Source organism: Dermacentor variabilis, chromosome 3, assembly GCF_050947875.1.
Source record: "Dermacentor variabilis isolate Ectoservices chromosome 3, ASM5094787v1, whole genome shotgun sequence".
NCBI classification, from domain to species: domain Eukaryota; kingdom Metazoa; phylum Arthropoda; class Arachnida; order Ixodida; family Ixodidae; genus Dermacentor; species Dermacentor variabilis.
The window spans coordinates 50211189-50232720 of NC_134570.1; the positions used below are offsets into that span (position 1 = coordinate 50211189).

General features: G+C 46.9%; 1 protein-coding gene across 6 annotated transcripts in view; it reads right to left on the reverse strand.

Moving 5' to 3' along the window:
• Nucleotides 1-1200: 1200 nt before the first annotated feature.
• Nucleotides 1201-21532, reverse strand: part of dom (domino helicase) — a 148386-nt gene continuing 128054 nt past the window's right edge. For 5 of the 6 annotated variants that reach the window (XM_075685056.1, XM_075685052.1, XM_075685053.1 and 2 more), the window contains 4 exons: nucleotides 17160-17321; nucleotides 9739-9909; nucleotides 6701-6943; nucleotides 1201-2455 (listed from right to left, as the gene is read on the reverse strand). In XM_075685056.1, the coding sequence (XP_075541171.1) occupies nucleotides 2375-2455; nucleotides 6701-6943; nucleotides 9739-9909; nucleotides 17160-17321 (657 nt within the window). In that variant the 3' untranslated portion in view covers nucleotides 1201-2374. The remainder of the gene's footprint in view (nucleotides 2456-6700; nucleotides 6944-9738; nucleotides 9910-17159; nucleotides 17322-21532) is intronic. The other variant, XM_075685054.1, reaches the window with a different exon arrangement.

The following is a 21532-nucleotide window of genomic DNA, read 5'->3' on the forward strand; positions in this document are numbered from 1 at the left end:
ACGGCACGGTGCCCCCTTAAGAAACTCCCATAGACGGTGGCGCCAGATTACCCTCTAGCTGTTATAGTGAGAAACTCTATGGTATGCACTCAACCAAGTGCAGCCACGGCCAGGCTTAAGGAAGAAACTCACGTTCACCTGCCTTTTTCGAATTCAGGACACTGTGGCCCAGCACAAGTTCTTGAAACTGAGCAAGTTCAGCTTTTGGCTCTTTTACAATAGGATGTAATCCATCGTACCGATAAACAGTGAACAATGCCTGACCAGGCCACATCAAAATTAATGACGCAGAAACTTCAAAGTGGCATTGCCAACTCTCTCTCCATTTTCACTTGACTTCCTAAGGATATTCTGATGGCAACAGTGGCATCTTTTGGAATTGTAGTAGGCTAATTTACCAATACAGCTCTAATAACTTCTCAAACTCCCTTCATTGGATAGCTTCTGTCCAAGGTGCTTCGGCTCAAGTCATTGCGGCTGCTGCACACAATGCCGTGATTTAAGTGCCATGTACAAGGTTTTACAAGCAGCAAAACAAACACAAGGTACAGGAGAGAACCGGATCACCAGCTGCATCACGCGCCATCTGCACGTAGTTGTTGCAACCATTGTCGTAGCCTTTCAAAACTAGAGTGGCACATTCACACACTGCGACGTATTGACCGAGATATGGACAGACATACACCAGTAAAACCGTTCTCTGATATGCGGTAAGGGAAGATTTGCGTCACGTGATGTCTGCACGTAACCACTTCGTATGCACGTTATACTGCCACCTTCGAGATTAGTGCCGAAAATCCCCTCCAGGAGTAGACCAACAATCAGGCAGGATAATCAGGCAGCCCAGTTTCTTGGCTGAAGTTCACTAAGTATGCCGTCTCACAAGAAAACAGTCATATTTTCTAAAAACTCACACTACTAGTGGAAGTCACTGCGGCACTGCACAAGCAGTTCACAGAAATACGCATCTACATGCACGGCATACATCCCACTCCCTTTCACAGGCAACACAAATGTAGCTCAGCACTGGAATTAGAAATTGGACTTAACAAAACCAGCTGTGTTTATTCCATCTTCTTTAGCATAAATTACAGAGGTCACGTAAGACGAAGTGGTATAATGTGAGCTCGTTCCACGTCGATGCGCTCTGTACAACAATGTGACACTTATGAATGAGCAGTGAGACACGCACACGGGTACCAGGGTGTTTGAAATGAGGCTTTATGTACAAGATGAGTGTCAGCTATACAACAAGCAGCCCTGCTAATCTCATACATGTGGAGAAGCAGAGCTGACTGTGCCCAAACACTTGCACTTACCAAAAAAAAAAAAACGAAAAAGAGAAAAGAAAAGGAGAGAAAGAAAATTATGAAACAAACGTCAAGAAAAATCAACAATACGCAAGTGTGAAGGCACAGAATTTCATCACTCAAACTCTTGATACAACGTTGCACTCAATGTGCCCGGACCGCCAAACTTGCATTGAATTCACGATGTGCTTTTTTTAAAACAGTCCCCTGTATGCCACTTTCTTTTTGTGGAATGAAGCTCCTAAACATGCATCCTAAACATTTGTCTCCAGCCACCAGGGTTGGGAAAAAGCACACGAAAAACGCACCAACATCTAAGGCAAAGGGTCGCCTTCAAGAGACAAAACAATTAAAAAAAGCAGTCCACTTCCTTTAGAATGGTGACTCAGCCGACGGAACGAGGAAGAGAATGTTCCCCTTCCACCACTCGTCACACGCAACCAAAACAACACGTGTACAGTTCTGTTCCTGCTTATTCACTATCACGACGAGCGCATGCACACACACATCGAGCGAGTGAGAGAGACACTTTACGAGTTTTGCGTACTGGCCGGAACAGAGGTCTACACGAGGAAGTGCACGAGGAGGAGGAGTCTACGCAGGCTTGGGCGGGTTGTTCCGTAGGCGCATGGTGTACGGCAGTGACCCTTGCTGACGAGCCGCTTCAATGGCTGCCTGAACCGCCTGCACAGTCGCAGCGCTCACATCTACACTGACGGCACGTGTGATGGTCTCCGACGAAGACGGTGCCGTCACGTTGGGCGGCACCACAGAGTTGTCCGCTCCTGTGGCCGTGGTGACAGCCACGGCAATGGCTTTGGGCAGGGTGCCCCCTTCCACCGGCTTGAGCGCGGCTGCAGCAGCTGCCGCGTCAGTGACGATGCTGGCCACCAGGGGTGCTGCTGCGGAGCCTTCAACAGTGTAGGATGACGTCTGTGCCGTGCCTGCCGAGGCTGTGATCACCTGGTGAAGAACAGTGGCAACAGGGGGGAGGGGGCAGGAGAGAGGGGGATGTTTGCAGTAAGCAGGAAGGATGTGCCTGAGGAAGAAGAGGACAATGACGATCATAGCCGTCCCGAGTCTGGAGTGGACTGGGACGGAGGTACTCCGCCCCTTTTGGCAGGCTGTTGGTCAGACTGAGAAGGCTGTGCGTTGACGTTGACGGTGGGTACAGCAGGATGAAAAGAGCAGGCAGCCATGCGGTGGGCAGACAAGAGGGGCAGACAGCGGGGGAAGGGAGGGAGAGGGGAAAAAAAAACAGACCAAACAATGCTCAAAATCAAAACAAAGAGAAAAAGAAACAGAACAGCAGGCATAGGTACAACGAGGGCATCCCAGCTCATGGTATACTTTCCTTCAAGACAATGGCAAACAGAAGAAGGACTGATATGCTACGTACAAGAAGTATTCCGCAAATGAAAACTTTGTGGTCGTAACATGCCCCGGAACTGATTCAGTAATGCTGATCAAACAAAAACATTTTAAACAGAACACCACAGTGGGAAAAATGAAGAGCTGAATCTAGTTTGTTTGCACATGCTTTCCAACAAAAAGTAAAGCAAACAATGCAGCGCAACTGTACAAGCATTATGTAGATGGTACTGTCTCATTACAAGGAACTGTAAAGACAGCTGACCACAGACATCCCAATGCTGGCCATTAAAGTGCAGCATGATGCAACAGTGCACGAGTATCACCAAAAGTAAAACTACTGTGCTGCCTTGAATGCAAACAGCTGAGAAAATCCCAGCAATATCGATACCCTTACCCCATAATATCGCAGTGGTGGGACTACCCAAAGTCGTTTTGGAGCAATTTTCGGAGCAAGTAAAATTCCATTTTGGAGCAGTTTGGAGCAGGCCAAATTGCATTTTGGAGCAGTTTGAAGCAGGCCAATGTGAATTTCGGTGGAATAATGAAATATGGCAGTGCACTTCAAACCCACAACTAAACACAGAATAAATCTACACGAAGCGCATAGTCGAAGCACGCTTTATACCTATAGTGTACTAGAATATAGAACAAGCCGATCGAGCGGCGGCACGGGGCACACTTTCTTGTGAAGCTGAAAGCATAGGCGGCCCTACGATATAACTATACATTCCCATGCTGACAGTCATCACGATATCGAGAAATGTTCACAAATTGTGCGGTCCAATCGACGTGGCAACATCATTCTTGGGTCGCCATGTGTCACCGCAGACCCAGAGAGCAGCAATCAACCCTGGGCTGGTATAACATAAGACTACTGTAATCTGTTTTTATTGTGATAGCAATTACAATTGAAGCTTGATACAGTCGACTCCCGTTAATACGAAGTTCACGGGCACCGCAAAAAACTTCGAATAAAACGAACTTCCAATTAAGCACAAAACACAAAAAACAGCACTTTATTTGTGGCGAAATCGAGTATTTTCTCTAAGAAAAATAGTCGGGCATCTTGCGTTGCTTCTTCTTGCCGAATCGCGCTGCTGAAAGCAAGTTCTGCAGGCTGTAGATGTGGCGAAACGCTTCTTCCGCGTTACCTTCATCGGCAAAGAAGCGCTCCGCAAGAGCAAGGCCCGCAGCTACATCGGCAGCCTTAGGTTGCGGCTCGCCTTCAACGTCATCGTCGCTTTCCTGAGGCCGAATAATCTCTACAATTTCGCTATCCGTCAGCGCACCGCACATTTCGACCGCCTTGTCTACGGCGACGTAATCTTCAAAATTGACGTCCCCGAGAGCATCACCAAAATCAGTGCCGTCAAGCTCGCTTGTTGACGCTTCCTCCGCTGAAATTTCAGAGGCATCCTCCGAAGAAGCTGCCACAAAACCGCAAGCCCTGAAGCAGTTTGCGATTGTTTCTTGCTTCACACGATCCCATGCTCACGCCAACATGTGGATGGCACTAAGCAGGCTCACCGCGTACTTTGTGGAGCTATCGATACACAAAATCAGGCGCTCGAGGAGGTGCCGCCTGTACAGGACTTTAACATTCTTGATGATGCCTTGGTCCATTGGCTGCAAAACAGCCGTTGTGTTTGCAGGCAAAAATGTGAGGCGTATTGCACTCAAGGCTGGCACATTCACGTGAGCACTGCAGTGATCGACAAGGAACAACACCTTGCGGTTCGAAGCAGCAAACTTGCGGTCCAATTTGCTTATCCAGCTCTTGAAGATTTCGGCTGTCATCCACGCTTTTTTGTTCGCCTCATAGACCACAGGCAGTGTCTTCACGCCTTTAAAACATCTCGGCTTCGCGGCTTTCCCAATCAAAAGTAACCGACAACGTTCCGTGCCAGTCATGTTTGCCGCGATCAGCACCGACACTCTCCTTGCTGCGTTTGCCCCCAGCACAGTCATCGTCCTTGAATGTCAGGGTCTTCTCTGGTAGAAGCCGATACAAGAGTGCAGTCTCATCTGCATTGAAGATGTCTTCCGGTCTGTATTCGGCGAGATATTCACGCAGCTTTCTGCCCTTCCACGTGGCGCATGTTTCCTGGTTAACGGACGCCTTTTCACCACACACGCTCTTGAAAACCAGGTCATGGCGATCTTTAAAGCGCGTCAGCCATCCATCTGACGAAACGAAGTCATCGATCCCCAACATTGCTGCAAGCGTTCGGGCTTTCATCGCAACGATGTCTCCGCTGAGAGGAAGTTTGTTGCTCCTGGGCTCCCTAATCCAAACCAGCAGAGCCTTCTCCAACTCTGGGTAAGCGTTGGTGCGCATTCGCTTCCGAGAAGTCTTGAACTTGTCGTTCTCAAATGCATCCATTATTGTGCGCTTGTTCTTGATGTAGTTAGAGAGCGTGTTCGGCTTGATCCCGTACTTCCGCGCTATGTCTTGTTTGGCGGCACCTCCCTTCTCAACTTCCTTCAAAAGCTCGACTTTCGTTGCCAGGTCGAGCGCGCGATAAGAGCCACAGTTTGCCATGGCTATAAACTGCGCGACTAGGTACAGTCAATTCCGAATCACTCGTGGAACAACCTAGCCTACGAGCTTCCCGCACAAAGGCGCTCGGCTAACACACGCCTCGACCAACTGCCTCGACATACGCTGCGCACGCTGCAAGACTAATCTCGCACAATCTCGCCACTGCCAGTATGCAGCGCTGCGTGCACCTATGGCACCTGCGTGGCCTCCGCGATCAGCTCCGGCCACGCGCGGCCGCCGCGCGTGGCCTGCGGCGGGAGCCGCTTCGCCTCCCGCCGGAGTTGATCGCAGAGGCCACGGCAGCCGTAGCAATGAATAATCGCGCCGCTCCAAGAAGGATGGCGTTGCGGGCGGCTGCGGTGGCGATGACACCAACGCGGAGCACGGAACTGTTGCAACATTTGAAAAATTGCACATTCTACCAAAGAATGACGGTCACCTCGAGGATCCCGGCTGAAAATTAACTTCCAATTAAACAATATTACTGGATGAGGACTTCGAATTATCGAGCGATTTCTTCTATAGGATTACATGCAAAACTGACGGGACCAACACTTCACTTCTAATTAACCGAAAATTCCAATTAAGCGGCTTCGAATTATCGGGAGTCGATTGTACAACAAATTATTTACCTTTTCATGACCTCTTGTCCATAGATCAACATGTAATTAAACCTCAATATAACGAAGCGTACATACATGCGATTTCAATATAACAAAATTTCGCTTCCGCCACAAAAGAATGCCGAGACAAGAAATGGAAACTTCCGTGGACCCAGATGGTCAAATGATGGAATTACAAGCGCCTGCTTACAAATGCACTTCTCAAATCGCCTTCAGCACGATAAGAGCGACCTCGCAGTGAAGCTGCAAATGAATGAAGTCCAAATGCCGCCCAGTGCACTTTGTGCTTTAGGTGCGAGTGAAAGTGTGTGAGGGTGGGAAAGAAAGCCGGTGGCATCATGCATGAGTACCTATTCCCCATGCGAGCAGAGGGAAAGAGGAGGAGGGGGGCCAGCTTACGGTAACGCGATCACGGGCGCGCAAGGAGTGGGGCGGGTACACGTCTTGGCTGCACATGGCTGTAAGCAAGGCTGAGCCAGAATAAGAATGGCTGTGCTCTTTTTCAGAGAACGAATCCGCTCGCTATTCACGGCCAATGCGGGAGCACACGTGCCAAAGCCGTTCTGGTGCAACGTGGCGCAATTTCGGTCAATTTTCTGTGTTTGGCGCAGGAATCTGAGTTTATACCAAAATAGCACAAATGGCGCAGGAGTCCCACCCTTGCGATCGGCAATTTTTGGGTAAGAAAGTAAAATGTGACACTGCACCAGAATACAGAACTGTGACAATACGTTATTTAGGCCAGCACTACTATGGCTAAACAACAGTTAACATCACAGGCCCCTCCCAGCCCTCACCACTTTCTTCACCCTCCTTTCATCTGTATCTGTGTACACGCAGGCAATACCAACCTGCAGGCCCTGCTTGAGGGCCACTGCGGTGGGCTGTCCAGGTGGCTGCTGCAGCGTCATGATGCGGGTGGGCACCAGGGTGGCTGTAGTGGCCCCCGAGGAGGCCACCGTCGGTGCAGCCAGGGCGACCGTGCTCACAGCAGGCTTGTGCAGCATGGCGTGCAGCTGCACCTGCGTCGCGGGGCTCACCGTGGTTGCGCCGCCGGAGCTGCCGCCCGCTGCTGACTGCACCGCACTTGACACCTGTCGTGACAGAGCAACAACAAAGGATCAATGGTACACTACAAGATTCGCTGAACGGTCAAATGTCAGGTATTAGGCAGCAATAGCAAGGTGTGCGGAATACTAGAGGTGAGCGAATACCGAATAGTTGATTTCAAATCGAATGTCAAATGAAATCCAAGATTAAAAGGCCAAATATCAAATCGAATATCGATTTTAATGCTTACAAATTTTGGCCAAGAAAGTATGGTGCTGCGCATGCTTGGAAGTCTCCTAGCATTGCAAAACAAAAATATAGCAAGCTATCAGTAAAATACGTACACAGAAATCAAGACATACCGTACCGTCTACTCTTAAAGGCAACATCAAATTATCATAGTATGTCAGCACTGATTAAAGCTCAGTTCTGTCTGGAAAATATTTTTTTATCTATAGAATTTCTGTTGAACAGAATCTAGTGCTCTTTTTCCTCTGAATCTAATGAATTGGTGCGCACTGTTGTAGTGGACCTATGTTTTGCAGCTATCCTTTATGCACTTCATAGAAGGCTTTACATTCCAGTTTTTCTCCGAAATGCAGAAGGGCTATCCCAACTTTAAGGCAGGTGGGTTATTGTAAGGTCAATCAGCACGACAAGCGAAAGGACCGCGCATCACGTAACTCATGCTGCCGGCGCCAACCGTAAAGAACAGGCGCTGTCCGTTCCATTTCGGTGTGAGTTGCCACCTGTCGGGGATTCTACAATCTGCAGGGTCGCGGCAAGTTGCCGTTACATGCAGTTAACATGCATAACATAAGTTACATGCATTGAAACAGTTTCTTCTGTATCAGTAATGAATAATATTGTTAATATTGGCAAGTTTGTGGCAATAACATAGCCACGTCCACTTTGAGGGGACAGAAACAGATGGGTGCGTTTAGCTGCCAGTGACATCGAAACACATGGCCAGCATGCTGCGGAAACTGCGGCATCTGTCTTCACTACTATCCTAATACGGCACGTTTCCGCTAAGGGTGGGCGAGTATCTTATGTGTGTTACAAGCGCCGGCATATGAATAGGGTGCACTACTAACGTATCAGTGTAAACGTGGCTACTATCGTTGCCGCTCGCAATTTGTTGCGTGCCCACGAGTGCAGATAAGAAGAATCAAAAGGCGCCTTTTTCTTTTTTGTTGTTGTTGTTGACTACAACCATTATAAAGCCTACACATAATAAAGGCAAGTTTGCTTGTAGCTTTTTTTTTTGTCATGGAAGTGCAGAAAGTGATAAAAGGAATGAAATGGGGCATTTGCTTAAGAATATTTGGTGCGTGCAGACCACTTGGTTTGCCTTGAAGAGACGTTCGCGTAGCATTTTACAGTTGGTAAACGCGATCATTATTAGCTAGACTTGGCACACAACATATCGCTGCAGCAAGTTCGGGGTGCGATCATTACACAGGAAATAAAATATCGAATTTTTACGACAGAATACAGGGGTGCGATCATTACGCGAGTACGATCATTATGCGAGTAAATACAGTAGTTTGATAGATAGCTTACCTCCAAGCCAATTATGCAATAAAGTTGAATTTCTTCAATTGCTGGAAAATTATTTACTCTGCAAGAAAACTGGATGTATATTTAAAACTAGCACATTGAAATACATAAACTCAGCAAGTTTCACTAAAATCGACAAATAATTCAAAAGAAAGAGAAGCTGTCGAAACATTTGTCCCCACATCATCCACCCGTGTAATGTTAACAGTTCAAAAAGTGCTCAAACGCATTTTCTACCTATTGTGTATAATACCACTTGTAAGGCCACCGCCGAAAGCACCAAAAGCAGTTGCTGGGGTTGGAAACACATCATGGCCGCCATATTGTTTGCCGATCACTTGTTTCAGATGGCACGGCTGCATCACCACCTTACATGTGATGACTCTTTGTGTGTACCATGCGCAATGTGCAGTGTACTCTGCCATTCTATGTACTCTGTCAATCAGTGTGCAATAATTAGTGGGGTGTAGAGAAAACAAAGTGCACCGAAAAACAAGAAGTCCACGTCCACCAACGTGGACTTGTTTATGGCGCTTGAGATGATGGCCGCAGCATGGGCTGCCGTGCCTCCAGCCGCAATTAAGAACCGAGGCACGGGCCTTGCTGCGTCCCCGAAAGTGAGCGTCCGAGAATACAGCCACAGCTTCAAGAGCACTGGTTTTGGTACCACCAAAAAGGCATTGCGTGCGGATTTGGCAGCGTTGGACTAAAGTTTGTCCAATGGGTCGGCATCCTCCATCTATCAGTTTTCTGGATATGATCACTTTCCCAGGATTTTTTTTTTTCTTTTCTTTTTTTTTTCAGCGTCGGCCTCTGCGAGCGACAGAGTTCCTGGCACCATCCCAAGACGGCATGCTTTATAACACTGGATAAATCCTGTAGTGTGCATGGAACGCTGCTGCTCATAGATGCCAATGCGTCCAGTTCCGACTCACGTGAAACTGATTGTGGCCCCAAAAGTTATCGACCAATACTGCTCTATGGCAATGCTGTCATCACTGACCAACGCATGGGGTGCACTTCGTGCTGTGGACAATATTGTTCTGGATAGCCTCACAGTTCACCAACGTGGGCCAAAAAATTTTTGACAGCAAAGTTTCACTTTGCAGTGCATTCACTGTCTGTGCTGCCTTACTTCTGAACTAAATTCCTGTGAAAGCAGATTTTTTTTGTACTGCCCACTGATTTCTTTATTGCAGGATTCAACTGTAATTAGTGCAACAATTATTAAAGTGATGCGTGATCAAGTGGCAGGAAGTGAGAGAGAGTGACCTACCAGAAAGTTCTGGTTGACAGGCAGCACCTGCTTGATGATCTGCTGTACGGTGATGGCCGTGGCTGAGGGCAGGGTCGTGGCCTTGGCTCCTTGTCCAGAGCCCTGCTGAACAATCTGCACGGTGCCCAGCTGGGTGGCCACTGTCGGAGCCTTGCCTGTTGGCAGCTGAGCCTGGGGAGGTGAGCGATGGCACTCCCCGTTACGTGCTTTGCCCACGCAACTCAGCAGCGACGTTCAATAGGACTAATGGCATCTCTGACCACAAGTAGTCCCAAAGCACTCCCTAGTCACCTATCACCGTATTTACTTTTAAATAGATTTTCATTGCCAGAAATGATAAATGCAACACCTTTACTGCAGCACGCTTTAAAATTTTCTAAACACAGCAGAATCTCGTTAATTCAAATTCCACAGGGACTGGAAATTTACTGTATTTACCTGAATTTAACACACATTTTTTTCCCGCGATAAAACTGGTCCAAAAATTGCGTGCATGTTAGATTCAAGTACAACTCTAAATCTGAGTTACCATATCGCCATCGGCATTTGAAAATGGCCACCTCATACGCGCTTTGAGTGTAGCTGCCGTAGCTTCCTCCATGTGTTGTGGTATGTGTGCTTAGGTTAGAACACCGCCTGTCTACCGTTTTTCTGTGTTTGCTCTATCAGGGTAGAAATGCCAACTACGAAGACACGCTGAGTTCATCGTGATGCTGCAGTTAAAAGGAAAGTGATCACATATGTGGAGACAGATGAAAATCGGGCTGCATCACGGGCATTCATAGTTCCCGAAAGTTCCATGCCGGTCTGGCGCAAACAGAAAGAGAGGCATTCTACTCCGGCGGCTGCTGCGTATGGCATGGCCGCGCGGCCCCTATCTTGAAAGCAATCTGCGATGGGCCCAGAGTGTATACGGCTATAAGGCGTACCGCACTGTGTTCTTGTTGTTTCGTTCACGTCAAAGCGAGAGGCAGCACGAACGTCAATATATTCGCTCCTGCTACCACACTTCCTCCCTCCAGCGCTTTGATAGCTAGTTTCCGCAATAATCAAGTGAGACGTGTTAATGTTTGTTTGTGCGTGCATGACACCACGCTTGTTCATTCAGTAAGCGAATGTTTACGTTTTACAGCCGAGAAAACTGCTATCCTTACTTCGTGTAGCTGTCTACTAATTTGCTATCGCAACCGATGCTTCACCTTTAGGGTGAAACTGCGACTTTTTTTATTTCTCGCTACTTTAGCGAATTGGGAGTACCTTGGTTTTTCCAAATGAGAGAAAGTTGTATTTTTTTATGAAAGAATGACGTGCGCGATACTGTAAAGGACTTTTCTCCTTTTAGGTTACAGCATATGGGTGTGCATTACAAGTGAGCCTGTCGTTCTTCTCCCCCACCCCAACCACAGAAAATAGGTACACATTACAATCAAGGGCACATTAGAATCGAATAAGTACGGTGTTCAAATAACACGGAGTTCGAACTAAGGAGAGCCCCTTTAAATATAGCGTTGGGCCAATTGTGCAGTACATTTCAGTCTTTATCTTTCTCGCATGCCATGAACACACTACCACATGTGCCGGAAGTAGCCTAGGTTCCGTATAAAGTCCAAGTACGATAAGTTCGCGCCCGGAGCGCTGTTTGCTGCGGGTGCGAGGAAAAACGCGGGAGGGTGAGGAGCCGAGAAGGATGGTTGCTCGATGTGCAGGGTTCGCCCGCATGCTGCGTGAACGTGTGTTGTCCTCCCACGTGTCCAAGGCTGGAGATGAGCTAGGAGTGTGGCGTAGGTCAGCGCACGGTAACGTGTTCAAGCACAGACTAGAGGGTTCCTTTCTGGCACTTTTAAGCCGGATGAGAAATGAGGGCTCCTCTGCCTGCTCCAGTTCGGTTTCGACTCCCCAAGTGTGTTTCTTCATCATTTTTAAGACACGCGCTTCACTTTTGGCTCAGGTTTGTACGAAAAGCGGTTCAAAAAGTGGTCCATGGGGGTGAGAAATTTTGTTTGAAATACAGTCAACGACTGAATTTTCGGACACCCAAATTTTCGGACATGCCTGATATTTCGGACGTCTTCGTGGCACCGCCACGAGCCCCATAGAATCAATGTATAAGGACATCTGAAGTTTCGGACACTCGAACCCCCCACTGTCCAATTTTCCTGACTTTTTGACGCGACGGAAGGTGCTTTGGCTCCTCGAGCAGCGCCCTTGCGAAGGAAATCGACTTGCAGCCGAAGCATATCACCGCTTTGAACCACAACTAGCCGTATCTAGCCGTCACACACCGATTTGGCCTGGGCACGCTGGCTATGTTCATCACCGCACTTCCTCCTCCGGCGGAGTTTCCGGAGCGGCACCATTTCGTTTGTTTGCGCCGGCCATGTTTTGGCTAGCGTGGTGTGTATAGTGTACTAGAATAATGTCCTAGTGACGTGACCAGGAAGGAGCGCGCGTGCCTCTTTCCGTTGATGCCACTAGGTGTCGCCACTGCGACCTTTTCTAGCAGACCGGCTGCTCTCATAATTGCTACTTTTGAGGTGGTCCGTGTTTCTAAGCGTTTCTTACGGACATGATTCTTTCATTATGACAGACAAGGATTGTATTTAACAAAGTATTGCGTAAAGGAAGTTTTTGAAGGCCACGTCGATACTGTAGCATTGACAACTTCGTCTGCTAGCGAAGTCCGGTGCTTTGATTACGCTCGTGGCATCGCCTGTGCCAGCTGGCAATTCACCGAGCTTATTTTTGCTCATCTACTGCTTGAAAGCCAGTATATCTGAGCCTGCTTTGCTTCTATGCAGCTACATTTACTCCACTTAAGTCGCATGCTTATCACGAATGACACGAAAGTGCGTAGCAACTTCGGCGTTGCGCTGCTAAGCACGAGGGCGTTTCCGACGTCACCAGTCCCGTTCACCACCAGCTCGTCGACCATCATCGCCCCTAATTATATAACGGTCTCGTTGGCTGCATTTTCATGGTGGCAAAATGCAAAAATATCCGTGTTGTTGCCGGTTATAAAACCCAACGTGGTCAGAATTATTCAAGTGCCCCTCCCCTCTCCCTTACTGCATGCTTAATAATTAGATGGTAGTGTGCTTTGCACATTAAACCCCGGAATTTATTTTTGACTGTACAATTGCGCAGATACAAACTTAAAATGTTCCCCGAAATTTGAGCTCCTAAGAAATGCGCCGTCCGCCGCATCTTCAGCACATACTGTCAGAGCGAGTCTAGAAGAAAGCGAGGTTAGTGCTTTTTTGTTTATTCACAATGAAAATGGCACAGCTATAAAAGAACCCTAAAGTGCGCCTTCCCTAGACACCGAGCATCTAATCACAGTATAAGTAACTATTACTGTTAAAACACAAGAAAAACACCTTGTAGCATGGAGTTCTAGGTACATCGACTGAGCTTAATATATTTTGATGCCTGGCGCCTTCTTTCATTACACTTATTCACGATCTTTGTGAAGAATTGTAGCCTGGTTGTTATGTAGAAAGCAGTGAGTTCTGCTGTCATAGATTCGCAGTGATCACGGCAGCCAAGTTGATGCTGCCGCCTTGCTTTATCAACATCTAAAATACTGTCTGCGTGCAACCCAAGAAGCCTAAAACAAGCTGTGAAGTCTTTCTTCAAGTTGACCACAAACTGGTACAGAGGGAAGGCAGGATATAACAAACCACCGTTGTCTTTCATATGGGTAAACTCTGCAAGCCTCAAATTTCCTGCTGCCTCTTTGGTGATCAGTAGCAAGTTCAGGCAGGCTTCACAGCCTGTCTTTAAAATACACTTTCTCGCCACATAACCAGCGATATAGAAAATGGGAGGCTGTCACTGGATGCTATAGTGCAAGGAGAGTGGTCTGGCAGTGTTTTCAGAATCACTGCTTCTGCTGCATCAATGTTCTCGGATAACCACTGTGGCAGCCCGGAGTGTAGCAATGGGAGTTCGTCTTTCTTTTTGGCATTGTGCCTCCTGTGGTGCAGTACATGCAGAGAGACTCCTTCTTTTTCAAAACAGCCACTGTTTTTCACCAGAATGACCACATTGAACATAACACGGCTCGGAAAACGCACGGAGCAAACAGCCGCAGAGCGTGTCTGAGCCAGCCCGACCGCACACCGGCAGCTAGAAAAAGGCGCAGCAGCGCCACCGGCGGCGGCTACTGGCGTTTGCTTCAACCGGCCCATTGCCTCTCCCTCTTGCTCGCGCCACTAGGACATTATTCTAGTACACTATAGTGGTGTGCGGTTGTGCCGTTGTGTCAAGTGTGCTCTGCGACACTAGGCCTAGGTGCTTCGACGCTCGTCAGCGAATTCCACTGTGCGCAACTTGAGGATTTCGCTTGCCTTCAATGGCCCCCACTCAGTCTTCCTCGCCGATGGCATCGAAGCGCGGAAAGCAGTACCGTCGGTTAACGATGGAAAAGAAAACTGCCATTATTAAAGGGACCCTGAAACGCTTTTGACGATTTTCTACAAACGTACTGAGTCGTTAGAGTAGGTCCTTCTGATCATTAATTGACACATCTAAGTGCTCTGCGTAAAGCGTGTAATTTATTATAAGGTTTTAAAAATGCACATCGCTGCCGATCGCAGCGCACTGCTCGGCGGAATTTTAAGCCGCCCCTACCCATATGACCGAAATCACTCATACGACGTCAGTGGGGCGAGCTATCCGATTGGCTGACAAGGGCGCGTGATCGATAATTTTTCCAACTTTATGGTAAACAAATGATCTTCGTAATAGTTGGAATGTTAGTTAATTTGTTTTTATGAAAAGAAAGTAACATAAAGAGAATGCACAAGAACAATTTTTCAGTACATTAAGCACTTCCGGCACACAGCAAGTGTCGTCTGCTTGTGTTACAACGTACTCCATTTTGACGAGAGCTCCGCGGTCACAGTTGGTCTCAGTCTTTTCGTGAGCACTATGATTCGACTTTGTTGCCTTGTGGACTGCAAACGTAGCGACTGGCAATATGTCAAGCTGCGACATCGTGTCCCTCTGCAAGGCAGCGTACGAGCGAACTGGCTGCTGCGCATCGGACTACCGCTATCCGATCGGCGCCAGGATTTGCGCGTTTGTGGCCGTCACTTTACACCGGAAGATTACTAACGCAACAGCGTTTCGCGAGTCCCGTATTAGGGCAAACGTAAGCGCAAGGGGACAGGGTCTGGCCGCTTGACTGTGCCGTAACGGGATGAGCCGAGATGAGCATAAGGGCAAATGTGAATGGTCTGCACGGTGCAGCCACCTGGTGGCATAGAGCGCAACCATACACAGTAGCAGCAACGAAGCGTATTCTTCTTTGCTGCTGGTGCGTATTTTTCGCAGGAGTGTAATCATCGACACGTTGTTTTTATAAATGTTTAAAATTTTTTACACTTGGTTAGAGCAATATTAGCGCTTTGTTTGGCTGGTTAAGCGCTGCGCCAACAAGTGTCTGGACCGTGTAGACCGATCAGGCCGCTCACGTACGTCTACGCCAAAGTTCCTTCATCAGCTTGAGTTTATGCCTCCAGTGATTTGTCGAAATGACCAGCTTGCCTGTGGTTAACGGAATACCAGACACGTTCGGCGCTACGACAGAATGCTCGCAACGCACGCTGCTTCGATAGCTCTCGCTTGGGGTCGACAGCCAAGCGGCTAGCGGAGAGGTCTCGCGCGGGCGGGGGCGGGCTCCAAAACAAACGGAAGTGGACGATGTGACGTCGCATCGTGACGCAGGACCAGTGAAGGCGGAGCGTAGCCCCGCTCGCTCGGCGAACGAGTTGAGGAGGAAAAGCGTGGATGGGGAGGAGGGTAACTTCTAATCGCTTGTAGCTCCATTAATACGTAACGCTTCCCTCAAATTGTGGTGCGAATGTTCTACTTAAGCTGTACCCTACGCGTCTACAAAATTTGTCCGAATCGTTTCAGGGGCCCTTTAAGCAAGTCGTGAGCGGCCGATCGCAGGCTGGCGTGAGCAAGGAGTTCGGCGCCCATTGACGACGTGATCAACGACCTCTGCTCTGCTGGGGTTTCCATACCCACGGAAATAACTTTTGAACAGTTTGTTGACGCTGACAACGAGCTTGACTTCTGCGCAGAACTGACTGACAAGGAAATAGTCCGTCAGGTTATGGGGGATTCAGAAGGCTCCGGATTTGAAAATGAGGAGCCAAAGCCTGCGCCGCCTACAAGCGCCGAGTTGATGCGAGCACTGTTGACTCTTTCATCGGTGTACAGTGCTGACATGACCCTTGCTCAGATCGAGGCGAATATGATCGCATGCAACCGGAACGCCGTCCAAACAACAATCAACAAGTTCTTCAAGCCACTGCAGCAATAACACCGGCTGCCCGACGATGCACACGTACATAATAAACCGGCAGTCGGCTGCATACAGAGTTTTTGAATGCCTCTTTTTATAGCCACTTCACTGATGCTTTGGCAGGGTTTCGGAAGCCTGGTACTTCGCCCTTTACCTCTATATCCGATAAAAAAAAAAAAGTGTGTTTTTTTGCATGCATTCATTTTTTCCGACTGCCTGAATTTTCTGACGTTTTTACGTTCCCTAGAGGGTCCGAAAGATCGGTCGTTGTCTGTAACTGCTGCACCATTTTTGGAGTTCGAATTCGCTGGAGTTTTTCCCTAGTCAAGTACATAGGACGCTACTGGGTCCAACAGTGCAGTTCGAATTATCCATAAATTCAAATTAAAGAGATTACGAATCATCAAGGTTTCAGTGCATGGTGACTGGATCCAAGTAGGAGCCATCAAGATCCATAACATCCTGACGAACTAGAGCAGAAACTTCAGCACAGCACCGACACTTGGCTTTCGTCTCTCGAGCCTTCTTCAGATTTACCATGTCTCCCCTCATGATACGGGCTCCCGTTTTGCTACTGCAGAAACGCAGTCTCCTAACACAGTGTAACTTATAGTCTTTCTAATGTGCCTTTAACATGATATTTAATAGACACAAGGTCATGACTAGGCACCCAGGACAGAAGGAAACTTTCGTTTTAGTCTTTTTGCCACTCATGTGTCATTTGTGCATTAACTTCGAAGGTTGCTCAACACATGTTCTGCTAAAGCTGTAAGGAAAGCGTGGCCAATCAATCCACGCCTCTAGGCAGTGTGCTCTTCCTGCCTTTAGCCTTCGCATTGCAGCGCCCTCCCTTGGGTGGCGCCTGGAACCCAGATAGTGCACGCCCGCATGAGAAGAAAACAAAGACCGTCGCTGCACATAAGGCAATGGCTAGCAGTTCTATTCCGGCATCAATTTGTGCCAGCTGTCTCTTTCTTCATGCCTGTGGCATAAGCTTAGGGCATGATGTACAAATTTGCACTCCTGTTGCAAGAAACAAAACTCAAGCCCCACTTGAAGTTCACTATGCCACTGCACTTGTCCAGAAAGAACAACAGCAGCATACCTGGGAGAGGCCGGCCACCTTCTGCTGCGTCTGGAGTGTGACCTTGCGCTGTTGCTGTTGCTGCAGCAGCTGCTGCTGGATATGCAACTGCCTCAGCTGCATCTGCTGTGGCGTCACAGATGCTGTGGTGATTGGCTTCGATGTCGCAGTCACTTTTCCCTGCTGCGACACAACGAAAAAGTACGGCAATCTTTTACACCAAGACAACCAGACAGACATATGAAAGCCTTGAAAGAAGCGCAGAAACATAAGCCTTCATAGAGCACTTTGCTTACCTTAAAAAAAGAATATGTTTATATGCCTTGTGTATATGCAATCGTTATGAACTACAATGAAAATGTTGCCAGTACACAAAAAAATACAGAAGAAACTTGTTGAAAGCAAGTCACATCCGGGACGAAAATACCATTACTATATAGTATCTGATATTCATTATATCGATGCTCATTTCGTTACATGTTACTAATGAGGAGAAAGATTTCAGATTTATTTCATTATACAGCAGAATCTCTTTATTCAACCCCAAGGGAACCGGAAACTTCTCCTAATAAAACAGTTTGATATAAGGAGAGCCCTCTTGAATATAATGCCCAATCAATTCTTAGATACAGAACACAAAACCATAACCGTCACTGGGCTCACACTGAAAAGGTATTGTCTTCACTCCATCAGCACACAATGACATGTGCCGGGAGAAGCCTAAATTCCATATGATTCAAGTGTGATAAGATCGCGCCCAGTGTTATGTGTTGTTGGGGGTCTGAGGGAAAGCCGCAAGGGTGAGCCGAGAAGCATGGTGGCTTGATGCACGCTATCCTCTCACATGCCATGGTACAGGTCACGTGATCAAAAGTGCATCTGGGGGAGGGGGAGGAGGGGGAGTACGTGTCTCTTCCGATATTGCAGCTGTGGCTGTGCATGTCCGTTCTCACAGGTAAGCGAATATGTGAGTCCGGCAGGTGCAAAAGCTGGGAAAGCCAACATAGCTAGTCTATTCACATGCTCCGTTTTCTTCCTGTGTGCCTAGTATAGAACGTCGCACCTTCTCAAGTGTTGGACATGCGCTGAAGCATGAGGCAGTCTGAAACAGTGGTGTAACCAGGCGGGGCACACCCCCGCTCCAAAAAAATATTTCTGGATTTCTGGCTTGGTCACTGGTCTGGAGCGTCTCCTCTCAGAGACCGCCCCTCTTAATCATGCTAGCGTTGTGCCATCGAGTATTTGCAGCGTTTATGTTTGCATGTGCTTGTCTGACACTATGCTCGTTAATTTAAGTTGTAAGTGAGTGCTTACTGCAATTTACAATTTACCTGGCTGATAAAACTATGAATCTTGCTTTGTGTACTTGTCTAATGCTTTGCTGTCGCTATCAATGCTTCACGCTTCGAGTGAGATTTCTTTTTTTCCCTGCTTCTTTTAAGCCAGACGGGAATGGAGGGCGTGCACGTCTCTGCTTGCTCCTGTTCGGTCTCGGTGACCCGTGCATCTTTCTTAATTTTAATGGAACACAATGTTATGGTAGCTAGCTACATGTTGAATCTTTGCCTTTGGCTTGGGTTTGTCCAAAAAGTGGTTCACGGTAGAAAGAAATTTTGTTTGAAGTAACTGTCGAGCGGTTACTGAAGTTCAAGTTCACTAGAGTTTTTCCCCATTCAAATATACATAGAACTTTGCCAGGAACACCAGAGCAGTTCAATTCATCTGTTAATCCGTGTTAATGAGATTTCGAATTATCAGGATTTCAATGTATCTGACAATTAGGCTGCAACTATGTTTGTTATATCAGGGTTCGACTATAATTTATGACTTTACTTTTCCACCACAAAAGCCACCACAAAAGACAATAAATGAAGCTGCTGAACCTTATTAACATCAATGTCAGATTCTAAAATGGGTAGTGCTGTGTGAATAGCAAAATTTTGGGTACGAAGCAAATTCAAATATTGATGTTTGAATGCGAGTCAAATCAAATATTTTTCTACTATTCTTCGAATACTTCCAAGTTAAATTACTGAAAAGATGTACTGCAGAACATGGCCAAAAAAAGAAAATTTATTGCGTAGCTAGTGTACTCCCACATAGTTTTTCCTAGAAAAAAAGAACAGTCCAATACAGCTGTTTAACAGAATAGATTCAGTGATAGCGCAAAACTGGATCCCTGAAGGAAAGGAATAGTCAGCAGAATAAATTTTTCTTTTCTTTTTTCTGATCATCAACATAGGGACATGCCACAGTTTTCAAAAATCTTGTAACATTACGTTTGGGTGCATTTTTATTTCGAACTCTCGAAAATTGCGTGCACATCACATTCAATTAAATACCACATTTTTCGTGGATCTTTGGAAGAACGGTCTGCACTCGTGCATGCGCAACTCCTTCACGTCGTATCTTCCATTCGTCCATTCTTTGGCGATGCTGACAAAGCTGGATTCACATGCCAGACGTTACTGCGGATGAGTCAGTCACGTGATAAGCAACATGAATTGGATCACTTCGCAGCTAGCATTCACACGACAGTCGATGACTGCACAGATGGAGCAGCCCTCGCCTTGAGGTGTGGCTTCACGGCAGTACAGTGCGCACTGCCGTGAAGTCCCACTTGAAGGCGAAATTCGCATATAACCCACACCTCTACATTAGTGTTTTACATTTTTGGAAATTTTGGTACGGCTTATGTGCGTTAAAAAAATGGTACAGTATAAGCAGATGCTGCGCTTCACACTTTTACGCTGCACTCTATCTAGTCTGCGGGCACTGATTGAGCTACCTTGTCTAAAATAGTGTCAGGATGCGGTGGCGGCCGTTAGCCTTTTGAGTAGGTCAAAGTTTACGAGGAGAGTTAGGTTTGTGCACATCATTTAGACGCACTGCCATTTGATTTTTAGTGAATGAAATCATTACATTTATTTTCTGGAGCTTCGAATAGTAAAAGTAAAAATATGGTACACATTATGGTACGCTATCTGAATAGTGCTCCTCTCTGTCAAGTTAATTTTTACAAGTATCTCGGCCTTTACATCACTCTTGATCTATCATGGCACAAGCATGGTGAATTCATAACTTCTTACGCTAATCGCATGCTAGGCTATCTACGCAGAAACTTTTACGCCGTTCCTGCGTCTTTAAGGGGGGACCTGGTGCACGAGCAGAGCTTTATTGTTATTAACTCTAGAGAGTTGAAACTTACAACTTATATTCAGTTTAGTGAGCTGATTGCAAATATGTAATCAGTTTTTTTCTATGTTTAATGAAAAAAAAGTTATGCAATCTTTAGTATTATAAATTTGGGATGTGACTTTCAAGAAATTTATTGTACTGAGAGACCTAAAATTAACTGGGTATGTTTCTGCATGTTTGAAGAGTGCACATATAAAGTTTTGTATCTCTATCTACATATTAGCCAAAGTTATCAAAATTTGAATTAGCAACTTTGGAAGAAAATTTTTTGTTGTTACTTCTTGCAAGATTTGAAAAAGTTGCATTGCACTAGCATACTATATTATAGTTTTCTTGCACTCTCCAACTGTTTAGCATTCAGGTAAAAAAAGAATCGTGCAAATCGAAGAACTTACAGAGACACAGTGCACATCCCAAATCTTCGAGCGTGCGAAAATCATGATCTGAGAAAAACGCAAAAAACATTTAGCAATGTGAAAAATACTTTTTATGGGACAAAATCATAGAATTCACCACTACAATGAATCAGAATGCTCCTGGAGAATAGTCCGAAGCAGGCTTTTCTTTGTGTCTCTTCTTGATGGCTTCCTGGAATGCGGCCGATGATGTGCGCTTTCTGTCTGCGTTGGCCACACGGCGGCTATCTTTCTCGGATGCTCGCCTACTGCCTGCGCAAGTTTGTTGCACGTGCAGCTCACTGAGTATGTGTGAGCTAGACTGGTGGCTTCCGAGGTTGAACCGCATAACAGCTTCTGCCACGGCAGCCTCAACAGCAAACAGTGATGCATTCTTTTCTTTTGGCGCCAGGCTCCAAATGATCGAGTGCAGCGATTCATTGGCATTTTGCGTCTTCCCTCTCTGGCACCTCTGCAAGAGCTTCTTATCAGAGAGGCGCTCATACACTGTCCGCAGTGCATTGCTTACAGCATATGGCAGATTGTATCTGCTTTTTGGGGGGGGCTCATTCTTTGCAATGGCTGCATTATATTTGCACCATGAATAAGGGCCATGGGGACAAAAGCTATGGTTGGGCTTCTCATCAGTTGAGGTTACGTGGTAATATGTAGCCCACACTGCTGTGTGCATCTCATCCACATTTCCCGAATGTGATTTGAGCGCCCAACCATAATAACTTGTCAGCTTATTTATGAGGTCTCCTGTCAGGCGGCCCTTACCACTCATGCGCTCACCATTTT